Source organism: Papaver somniferum, chromosome 9, assembly GCF_003573695.1.
Source record: "Papaver somniferum cultivar HN1 chromosome 9, ASM357369v1, whole genome shotgun sequence".
Taxonomy (NCBI): Eukaryota; Viridiplantae; Streptophyta; class Magnoliopsida; order Ranunculales; family Papaveraceae; genus Papaver; species Papaver somniferum.
The window spans coordinates 178,725,297-178,737,965 of record NC_039366.1 but is presented as its reverse complement, the minus strand read 5'-3'; the positions used below and the strand labels follow the sequence as shown (position 1 = coordinate 178,737,965).

Sequence of the window (12,669 nt, the reverse complement as noted above, 5' to 3'; positions counted from 1 at the left end):
GTATTTTATGTCAAAGACCAGTTAGATAAGAAAAAGTCTATTGTTTTTGTGACACCTCCCAAAAATTATAGAGATGACGATGGCAACGATGAGGAATTCAGTACAGTAATCTTTTCTGCGAATGATAATATCTTGCCGTCTGTAGATCCACAAGACTTGGGTAAAGAATCCCGAAATGATTACTTCCGAACTGACTGCCGAGGTTTACTTATACGCAAGCCAAAATGACACACTCCCGCAGGTACATCGCTTTATTTCCTTTAATCTGTGGTTATTCGGTTAGTGACATGATATTGAAAGAACGATAAAGATGGAACTTATGTTTAATCCTGTTCCTTAGCATGCTTTCTGTATGTTTGCGTGCTTTATTCTTTGTAAAATGAATAACATCATTTTATCCGTGTCTCATATGGAACTTCAATTGAAATTTCTACTACTGTACTTTACAACTTGCTACTCTGGTCACTTTTAAATAGATATCCAAGAGAATGAGATTTGGTATGTTTTTGTCCTATTGCTTGAATATATTTATGGGCACATGCACTATAACTACATGTTGTACTTGTATTTCAGAAATCTTTTATACACTTCATAACATTACTCAAAGCATATGGTGAAATTGAATTCCAAGTACCCAAATTAGATTCGTAACCCTGTAGATATATGATGGAAACTCCAGTTCATTAACCACAAAAAAAAACATTTAAAATGATGGTGCTAAAGGTCTTATGGTTCTCAATTTTATGGTGAAAGCATTTGGGGGCGGACTGATGCTTTTTCCTAAGTGAATTGCATGGAGCGGTTCACTTGCTTGTGTGAGGAGTTTGTATTGTGTAGCCTGTGAAGAATAGTGAATTTTAATCTCATTTTCCTTGTTCCAATTTAACCCTCAACCGTTTTGAATACCATACTTGACAGGGTTTTTCCCATATCTTGTGAAAGTCCTCTTTGTAAGAAGTCTTGACCACAATTTATGTTGAGTTGGGCTGACACCTTGTATTAATTGTTGTGCCCTCGTTCTTTCTTCCTTGTTTTTTTTGAACTCAGAACCCTATTTTCCTGTTGCAGGTTCGTTGTGGCTATTCAACACTCTACATTGTCCCTGAGCTTTGACGAAGTCATTTTTATGCCATCAGATGCCTCTATAAGTTTGACACTCGAATTGTAGGACACGAACTCTGCATATAAAACATCAATAATTTGATTATGGGATTGTTTTGTCTTGTTATATAAAGAGCAAAAGAAATGCATTCCTACTGCAATCGTAGTTTTGGAGTGGCTGGCTCCAAAATCAATTTGATGTAATATTTTTGTTTTTTTCTTTTGGAAAGAGGTAAATAAAAAATATTGGTTGTAGATCTAAATTTTTTCATTAAATATATTGGCTAAAAATATACAAGCTTTTGTGAATTGATAAGTTAAACAGGTTTGGTTGGTCTCACAGATGGCTCCTGTCGTTTGCAGTCCCTTCTAGATTTGTATGAAAAGTTTAAGATATGGTTTCCTATTTTGGATTTTGGCATGGTTATATATCGGGAATTCTGGGAGAAAGTAACACAACATAACTCCACTATACATGTTTTATTTTCAAAAAACACCCGGCTGCACCCGCTGTATTGCAATTACCTTGGAAGCCACAATCACTTGTAATGTATCCTTCTATACACCAGAGCTTGAGGTTTCTTTATTGCAGTGAACATGCATAAACATTACCCTAGCATATGTTGCTTGAAAATTAAGCATACTAGGAGCATTTGGCCTAGAAAAGACTCGGTAACAACCATGGCTAGTACTTTAAAATACCAACTTAATTTAGATGCAATCATAAAACCGAAGCTAAATGCATTCATCAAGGAGTTTTAAGATACAAGATAACCCCTATAAAATTCCACAGCCGCACACCCCGCAAGATATTACCATTAAGCACAAGTTCAAAAGAACTCTTCCCCATTTGATGTCATTCCCGAAAGAACAACAAGAGGGACCTTAATTTCGAAAGAAAAGAAGGATTTTTTAATTGGACACCAAAAACCATGGAAATGATTTTCTATATACAAAACTGAATCAAATTAATCACAAGTAAACCCATGATTAATTTAATTGGAATACGCAACTAAATCAAACCACACAAGTGATCAATTTAATTGATTGTGCTCAACATAAGAAAACTCACGGAGCTACGACTAAGATAACCACAGGGAGATGACTATCTTAATCGTTCAAATACTCAACATAAGGAAAACCTTACGGAATAAACGACTACATCAACCAATAGAACATGATTAGTATTTCCGTTCATATACTCAACACAAGAACTTGTGGAATATATGAAAAACTCAAATAGATTAATTACAAGAGAACCTATAATTAATCTAATTGGGATACACAACCAAACTAATCACCGAAGCAATCAATTTAATTTTCAAAAGATTTTCTCGACAAAAGAAGACTTTCGGAGCAAATAACTAAATAACCAATCAAGATGATTAATTTAGTTCAAGAATGCTCAACATATATCATCTCATGGAACAACCAACAAGGCCAATATTAATCGACATAGTTGTAGGGTGCTCAACATAAGATACACAATGGAGCCTTCACGGTAAAACATAACAAAATGGATTAATGAAGATCAATACCGTGGATAACATACAAGGATCTATTCTATTTTTCATCACTATTTGCATAACGACATAATAGACTTTATCCTTGTCAAACAAAAGATTTCATCCTATTTTCCATCAAATAAATGACTGCATAGGCATAACTTTTGTAATTGTCAAAAGTCCATTCGTCCTTTCATCAATACGAATATCAATTTATGAACGATTCTAGTTTTGACACAATATGGGACCTTCAAGTTCACGGATGCAAACAATACATATCCCATAAACAATTGCAATATCACAAAATCATAAAGATTTATACTGCAATAACAATCTTTGACCTTAGAAGGTAGAATCAATCTTTTTTCGTACGGATTTATACTAAGAGTGGTTACCAAAAGCGTATAAAAAGATTTCCTTAACAAAGAAGAACATACAAAGTCGTTGAAGACTATGCACCATAGTTCACATGAGATGATTGTGAACACTCAAGAATATATAGCAATGTGAACTACTACCCATTCTCGAACTTCCTTCTTTGTGATTCACCAACATCACTCTTGTAACAGCCACAAAATAGCTTAGAATAGGATTTCTCCAAGAATCCCAGTGCCCAAGTCCAAGAGAATAGAACAAGTGCAACGAAACGGAGCAAACACTAAAAAACAAGAGACATGACAAAGACCAATATTAACTCATCCAAATTCAACAATTCTCATCTCCATTTTGAATGGAATTCAATAAGGAAGAGAATGCAAAAAGAATGAGGTAAATCCGAGTTCGGACGAAGAAGTTACGGCCAAAACAAGTTTACCGAATATCGACGTCAAGTATGCATACGGGTTTGCGAACCTAAACCCCTGGATTTTGATTTTGAATGCTGTTATGCATACTTGGTATGTGTACCATGTAATCCAAACATCCCGAACTATTATTTTTAAACCTAAACATTTAAGAACCTTAAACACAGATCAAGTTAAGTAGAAATGAATGATAAGAAAGATTATTATAAGTATTCTAAGCAAATAAAAGTACAAATCTTGCTCAAGTTTATAAACATATCTTTTTAGATGAATCCAATCGAATTCTTCCGCCTTACCGAACATAATCTGTGTGCCCCAATTCTTGTGCTTCCCTCACCGTATACAAAGCAGGGCATTCCTTGGTGAGGATGCACTTCCAACACAATCAAGTTGCGTTGGGGTGAACAAAGTCTTGCTCACCACAAGTGACCTTTGGATTATCATGAAAGAGATCACTTTTAGAACCTTTCACATCCAATTCCATTTTTCCAAAAAACTCGTTAAGTTCCAACATCATGGATACTGCCTTTTCCATAGTCATGGAGTTTTATGGAAGATCATTCCTTTTCACACTCAAAACATCATTGTCTTTCTTCGGTATCCACTTCTGAGTGCGTTTAGGAACAGTCGGAACCTTCTTCCCATCACTCTCTTCTAGAATTCTCGAAATAGAATTTGATTGACTATTCTTTTGCAAGTTAGGTTTTCTCCAATTGGGAGCATCGGATCTTGTCTTCGTCTTTACGAAGTTATCCTTTTGATAACCATTACGATTGTGAAAAGGATTCATACGAAGTTCATAGGCAAATCTAGGTTTATCATAGCACTGATTCCTTTGCCTAAAGGTTGGACAATTACAACCTGTAAAGTTAAGAGGATCAGTCTTAACGTATGATCTTGGATTCACAACTTCTTGTGATGCCCAATCAAGAACATCATGAAGTTTCTCATTCCTTATACGGAAACGACATCTCTTTTCCAGGTGATCTTTATTTCCGCAATAGTGGCAAACATAAGGAATGTTCTTACCTCGATCCGTGTGTGCTAACTTTGGAGGTTGATAAACTTTTCTCTTTTGAACCTTATCTGCCGGTGAAGGTATTTCACTTTTTGTTAACGAGGAAACCGCAAATGCAGAAAAACCCCGGGACCTAGTCCAGATTGAATACACACTGTATTAAGCCGCTACAGACACTAGCCTACTCCAAGCTAACTTCAGACTGGACTATAGTTGAACCCCAATCAGTCTCCCACCAATCCAAGGTACAATTGTACTCATACGCCTCTGATCCCAGCAGGATACTGCGCACTTGATTCCCTTAGCTGATCTCACCCACAACTAAGAGTTGTGCAACCCAAAATCGCAGACTTGATAATAAACAAATCTGTCTCACACAGAAAAGTCTATCAAAGGATAAATCTGTCTCCCATAAAAAAACCCTAGGTTTTGTTCTGTCTTAAGATATAAAATCAAGGTGAACAGGAACCAATTGATAATTCGGTCTTATATTCCCGAAGAACAGCCTAGATTAATCAATCACCTCTCAACAATCCTTCTTGACTACACAAGCGATTTTTCGAGGAATTACAAACAGTTAGACACAGATGTTTGTGACTTCTTTATCTTGCCTATCGGAGAACTCTCACGATCTCAAGCCAATCAAAGATTGTACTCGTACGATAGAATATGCAAGATCAGATCACACAACTACGATAAAAGTAGTATCGGTCTGGCTTCACAATCTCAATGAAGTCTTTAAGTCGTTAACCTTGTTTTAGAGAAGAAAACCAAAGGTTAAAGGAGAATCGACTCTAGCGAGCGCACTAGTATCACACAGACGTGTGGGGATTAGTTTTTCCCAATGCTAGATGTCGCCTTTATATAGCCTTAAAATCAGGGGTTTTCCTTAGTTACAAAGCAATCCATATTCACCGTTAGATGAAAACCTGATTTAGATTCAAGCTAATATTTCTCAACCGTTAGATCGAAAACTTAGCTTGTCACATACACTTGGGTAGACGTTTACTGGGTTTGTGAAAACCGTGCCCAAACGTGTACGTGTATGTTGGTTCAACATAGTAACCCAAAAGGTTAACCATATGAGCATTTCATATTAACCTAGTTCTTCTTCACCATAACTATTTCAGTTGATTCAAATGAACTAGTTAGAGAGTTGTTCAATTGCTATGAGATCTTATGTAACTACAAAAGACACAATTGAAACAAAGATGATTCGGTTCGATGAATCAGATCATGAACTTTGTAGCCATGGTTTGCATAAATCATCCCTTAGTAATTTAAGTTTCATGTTCAGAACACATCTTTAGATCATAACCACTTAAGCTCACAAACAAGTTCGCGGACTTAAGGAAACCGGCAGAGTTTTCCAAACTCAACAGAAAATCTCGGCAAAGAGACTTCCGCTAGTTCGCGGACTGAGTTCGCGGACTAAACACACAAACGAGTTTTTGGAAAATCCCATCAGAAATTCTCGGTAAGAGAACTTCCGTCAGTTCGCGGACTGGGTTTGCGGACTTGACAAAGCCAATTCCTCCTGTTTCTCTCAATCAACAAAGTTCGAAAACTTCGGATTAAGGAATAATGGTTATGTAATCTGAACTCTCATTCTAATCATTGAGATATTCTCAGAGGACGTTATATAGCCGTTATTCACAGACCGTTTAACGTCAGAGCAATTCTCAAAGTAATTAAAACTTTTCATGACTTTCGTCACTAGGTGAAGATAAACTTGATCAAAGCGAAACGCTTTACCAACACACGATTTCGAAAAAAAGATAAGTAGTGAATACTCAACTCGAAATGTCAAATGTGTATGATCCAGTCTATATAGCATACGACTTTTTGTCTCATAAGAAGTAGGAGATAGAATAGATAGACTTTTGAGTGATAGATAAGTTCAAGTCTCCACATACCTTTTTGTTGATGAAGTTCCACGGTTCCTTTAGTAGATCTTAGTCGTTGTATGATTAATCGCCATGAAGTCCTTGAGCTCAACTACACTTTTCTATCCTAGTCCGAGACTTAGCTATGTAGACTAGAAATCAAGACTCATAATTTTGATCACTAACATTGACAAACATGCTTGATATAGCAACGCATGCGAGGTTGACCGAGCTATGCTCTAACCATCTCCTTCTTGAATGCAGATTTGCACGGTCCGTTTGGATGCATCTGAATGTTAATATTGACAGAGTAGCAGAAAATTGTGACAGTATCAAAGAGTGGATGATTTCCTGGTTCGACACTCAACAAGTAAATGGCTTAGAAGATCAGATCACATGGAAATTGACTTTGATGGTGGGATGCTGGATAATCTGGAAAGAAAGATGTGAAAACATCTTTGAGGATAAAACCGTTAACCCTCTCTCAAATGCATCCAGGATTCGATTTCATTTACAAAATTTTACTTTGTCTTTGAGGCACTCTTCAAATGACTGCCCTGAAAATATGAACATTTCTGAACCTATACCTGCTAGTATATCTACAGTATTTGCTGATGCTTCTTTTGATCATGTTATTAACACTGCTGGCACTGGCATTGTGCTTATTTCTAATGCAGGTACCTACACAGGAGTCAAAGGATCCTATGCAGACGGAGTGATTGAACCTGAAGTTGCAGAGTGCATGGCTATATTGGAGGCTCTGAGTTGGATCAAGGAGCAAAACATCACAAAGATACACCTTATAGCTGATGCAAAAATAGTTGTGAAGTCTATTGTGTCTGATCTTAGGCTAATCAAATGGGAAAATAATCACTTTATTAGCAGTATCAAAACTCCGGTTTCTTCTTTTAGTTTTTACAAGATATCTCATGTCAAAAGAGATTCAAAAAATGTAGCTGATAGTATATCTAAGAAAGTCAGGAAAGATAAGCTTCTTGTTGAAGAGTTCATGGATTTCTCATCATGGATAAACTCTGTATTGCTCGCATTGCTTGTTTTTTCTTAAATAAATTACTTTTTTTATCAAAAAAAAAGAAAAAAGTAGAATTCATCTATGAGATGGAAACATAACATAAATGTAAACTTGATGGCATCAACCAACATTTCTACAAATACCTTGTGAATTGTGATAAAAAATGTCCATTTACAAAACCAAGTTCAGCAATAGTCTTATCTTTAAACATAAGATTCAGGATGCCCATCCATCATAGAAATGACATAGGATTGTCCTTAGTCCTTACCGCCATAAAAAATAGGTAATCAAACAAAACCCTTACAGATGATACCTTAAAATCAATCCTTTTTAGAAGAAAGATTTAATATAAAGGAGATAATCTTTACTTACCAGATTCTTAAGGCCTGATTGGTACGATTTTTGGAAATAATTTTCAAAAATAGTTTTCTACTGTTTTAAAAGCATACCCTTTTTCTTTGTTTTCATTTTCTAAAAGCTATTTGGTACGAAATTTAAAAATTGTTTTGAAAATCAAGGAGAATCAATTAAACTAAATCAAATGTAAAGACTCGTCGAGATAATGATAAAAACAATTCTTGCACCATGCAATTCTTTCCGCAAGCTCTTATTATGTTCTGAAAAGAAGAATAATGAAAAAGAAAGAAAAAAGAAAAAAATACAGAAAATGATTATTTGTTGTTTTCATTTTCTGTTTTCAAAAACAGAAAACAAATGGAAAACGTTTTCTGAAAATACCTCTACCAAACGCGTTTTCTCCTGTTTTCTGTTTTCAAAAACAGAGCAGTGTTTTCAAAACGCATACCAAACAAGGCCTTAGATTTTGAGACATTAGTTCTCATCAAGAAATGCAATTAGGCTCTCACATTATCTCTACTAGTAAAGACGCACGCGCTTGCCGCTCCGTTCTTAACAGCTATGTTTTTTTCAACTTGTTAATGGAATGTGAGTTCTGTTTAGTTGTTTTTAGGAAAGTGTGCTTCTATTTTTCTCCTCAACACCAAGTTATTTAAACAATCTATGTTGCATTTTAGGACTAGGTTGATCCTTGGAGAAACAAGTTGTGGGTTTGATACTTAGGAAATATAAAACTTCTTCGTTTGCGTTGATTCTATATCTATTTCCTTAACAAAATCACATGAGTAGGTTAGATGGGCCTTACAGCAGAAACATTTCGCCCCTTGCTCGATGAGACATTACTGCAGGGGTTCACCAGTTTTTATTTTATATTGTGTGCTAAGTTCATGCTAACAATCTTCTTATATATTAATTGATACTCTCTTGGTTATTGGCTGGGGAACATCAGTCAAAACCGTTGCATTAAGGAGGAACGCTTACGCAGGCAATATTGGGGCACAAAGGTATGGGACCTTTTCCAATGGGAAGATACCGTAGCGTCCTTCCGAAGCAGTTATTCCATTTTAGCAACTGCACCCCATGGTGATGCTTTGGTTGTCCTGGCTTACATTCTTGAGAAAGGGGATGCAGAAAATGAATTTAGTTGCACTGCTCCATCATGCCAGGTAGTTCTTTATAGTACTATATATTCACGTCACGTACCTAAAGTGCTAGAGAACTAAGTATAAGCACTCAGTGCCAACATGGCAACAATATTGATGTGTTGTTGTTTACACACGTCACATAGAAATTGAGCTTGCAACTGAATGCTGATGCTCTTCCAGTACATGATTTTGAGCATTACGAGGCAAAGGATTATGCTCAAGCTTTAAGGATAACTGAAACTTAAGATGTTTTATTATTATAATTGATTTGCTTCTTTCTCTATAAGCATATATTCTTGGTTCCATTCTAGTCTTTATCAAATAAATAGTTGCCAGACATTTGAAGTGCAATAAGTGTTGCATGAGGGGTCTAAAGATGGATAATTTTTACTATTTCATATTACTACATGCTCACTCTCATACTAAATCGCACTTACGTTGGATATGGTATCTGCTGTCTTAGCTCAAATGGAAGAGCTTTTGGTTTTCAACCATGTAGCTGTGTGTTCGACTCCCACAGATGGCAATCCCGCTTACATTTTATTTGAGTGGGATAAAACCTTATGTGCTTTCGTAGGCAAAACTAGTGATCCCATTATTTGATGCTCACAGAGTGAGACTCCAGCAGTATATGGAGTTGGATCAGGGTCTTGGATAAGCTCTATTATAATCTGCCTTCATCTCTTTGGCGATGGCATCTATCTCATTATAAGCTAAAAGGTATTTTTGGTTTTGCAGTTCGGGATTTCTTTGTATATGCACTGAATTTATGCTGATGTAAGATACCAAGAGAGAAGTTATCCTAATATACCAATAAATGATGGTCTTTTGAGTCTTGACCATCTGCTAAATTGAACAGTTTCTTAAGTTTAATATCGACGCTTGCATCTAACTGGCATAGCTAGTCGAATATGTAATTCTGCGGGATATAACCCGGGGGAGGTGTGGTTTTTTTTTTTACATGCTTTCCAATGGATCAACAACTTGGCCTAGAAGTCATCTTTGAGAACGAAAACCAGCATGTAATAAGTCTTCTCCAGTCTCCTCACTTGCAAGTTTCAATTACTAGGGAGTCTCTTGGATAGCCAACCACAAGTCATGTGCATGTTTTTGTAGATGGAGTTTGTAATGCAGTTGCAGATCAACCATAAGACTAAATTAAACTAGCCAAAGTCCGTCGCAATAGTGAGCCATCTCAGTTTCAAACGACTATGTGAATATTAGCTTTATCATATCACGGGGAGGTAGATTACTAAATGTACCGAGAAGCTACTAAATGTACTGACATTTAGATGTGAAAAACAAACGGGAAAAAATGGATATTGTGGGATTCGGTCTCCCAAGTCCCAACCTTTTCCGACAAAAAAAATACACCAAATGGAGGGTGGTGGTAGATTACATTAGTCACCAACCTTCAAGTGTTGGATTTGAAGTTAACTTGTTGTTAGAGTCTTCTGAAAATGTTGTTAATTAGAGACTTCTGAAACATATTCATTCGGGTTTTTGTTTTGTGATCTTGAAATGACTCTAGTGTTTTGTTGTTTCCATGTCCGTACGGACATATTTATAAATCCATTGGTACGACTTGCTCCCCTTCTCCATATTTAATTGGAGAAAGCGGTGCCGGAACTTTCACCCCTCGGTCAAAACAAAATACTAGAGCTAGTACCGTGCCGGAACTTTCACCCCACGGTCAAAACAAAATACTGGAGCTAATGTATGAATTGGTGGTTCAAATGATTGAGAAAACGAAGTCCTATTACTCATGTTTCTCATTTTTCCCTTGATGCAAGACCAAAATACAGGCACCAAAGTAACTCAATATCTCACTCGTTTCAAATTCTTGGCAATTGATGGGATTGAAGCTCAGTTATTTATTCAAGGATTGGAGCGATTTTTTTCTCTTTGCAATCACTGGCTCACTGCAGTCTGCTACGGAATATCTTATACAGCCGAGCGCATGAAGATATATTAGTCCCGGGTATGACTCATGTGGGTCTTTTAAGAATTAGGTTCTTATTTCTTTCAATTGATTCGTGAAACTTAAATATTTGTCTTTTGATTTTGGATTGATTTGATTATCTTTTTTATGAACACGGGGCTTCTCCACGTTCAGATTTTCGGGTTCCCTCTCTTAATTTCTCTGTCTCTGTCATTCTCGCACGGTAAAATTGTGTTTCCAAGCATGATCCACCTTCGTATCTGTTGAGAAATAAACCAAGATACTATGAAGAAGATAGAAGGGATCAACAATGTGTGTTGATACAGTATGAAGAAAGTGATATGGATCAACAGTGTGTGTTGATCCAGTATAGTATGGATCAACTGTGACAGTTGACATGAAGTGGATGGATCAACAAGAGTTGTTGATCCATGGTACGATATTTAGAAGTTTACTTGGGTTGCAAGTATTACTGGTTTTAAGAGTTTGTTTACGTGAGAATTGTCTAGAAGTTTCTCGTTAGAGTTTGTTTTTGATTAGGAAAGTCTTTTTACTTGAGAGTCAAGTTTGTGAGTCATATAAATAGGCTGTTGAGCCATGAGTCGAAACACATCAATTGAAGAGAGTTTGTTTGAGTTAAGTTTTGTGTTCTTTTCATTAAGTCTTTGATATCATATTTTCTACATCTGGTATCAGAGCACTGGTATCAGGTTCTAGGACTGTGGGTATGAGAAGTGAAGTTGAAGAAGATGACAAGTTTAAGTTCAATCAAGGTGCCGGTGTTTGAAGGTAAAAACTTTGAACACTGGAGGTTGCAGATGGAGAATATATTCATATTCCAAGAGGTTTGGGATATTGTGAAGGATGGTTATGTAGAACCAGCATAAGGAGTTGTACTTGAAGGAGCTGCGCAAACTCAATTAACTGAAAACAGAAAGAAGAATTCTAAAGCTACATATATTCTTCATCAGGGCATTCATGAATCTCTCATGGGCAGAGTTATCTATATCAAGCAAGTTAAAGCAGCATGGGATGGTTTGGTTGGCTATTATACAGGTTCTGACAAGGTTAAGAAGGTTAGGTTGCAAACTTTGAAAAAAAAATATGAACTGCTGCAGATGGTGACAACTGAAACAATATCAGATTTTTTCTCAAAAACACTGAATCTTGTCAATGAGATGAAGGCCAATGGTGATACTGTAGAAGATTCAACAGTTGTAGAGAAGATTTTAAGAAGCTTGCCTGAAAAATTTGAGTCAAAAGTTACTGCTATAGAAGAATGCAACACAGTTGCAACAATGACTCTTAATGAGTTGTTGGGTTCATTACAAGCTTATGAACAAAGGTTGTTGGAGAAGACAGTTGCTGCAAAACAAGTTGAAGAAGCTCTTCAAAGTCAAGTTTGCTGGAGAAATAATCAAGGAAAACCTAATGCTTGAGGTTTTCAAGGAGGATACAATAATATAGGGAGATCAAATAATGGAAGTTATAGGAATCCATTTGATAGATCAAAAATACAGTGTTATAACTGTGGAGATTTTGGACATATTGCTACTGAATGTCCAAAACCTAGAAAGACAATTGCTAATAACTACAAAGCAAATTTCAAAGCTAATATTGCAGAAAGTCAAGAAGAAGATGAAGAAGAAAAGAAAGCTGAAAATATGTTGTTGGCTTGTCATACACCTGAAGAACAACCTCAACATAAGTGGTATCTAGATACAGGTTGCAGTAATCATATGAGTGGAAGAAAAGATTTGTTTGATAATCTTGATGAATCAGTGCGATCAACTGTGAAGTTTGGAAACAATTCTACCATTCCAGTTATGGGAAAAGGCAGGATTGGAATTGTTCTGAATAAAATGGTGCAAACACATAT

At 36.2% G+C, this 12,669-nt stretch overlaps 1 protein-coding gene across 1 annotated transcript in view; it reads left to right on the top strand.

Moving 5' to 3' along the window:
- Positions 1–228, top strand: part of LOC113312916 — a 3,811-nt gene extending 3,583 nt beyond the window's left edge. Inside the window, exon 6 of the mRNA XM_026561648.1 lies at positions 72–228. Coding sequence (XP_026417433.1) covers positions 72–228 — 157 coding nt within the window. The remainder of the gene's footprint in view (positions 1–71) is intronic.
- Positions 229–12,669: the final 12,441 nt, after the last annotated feature.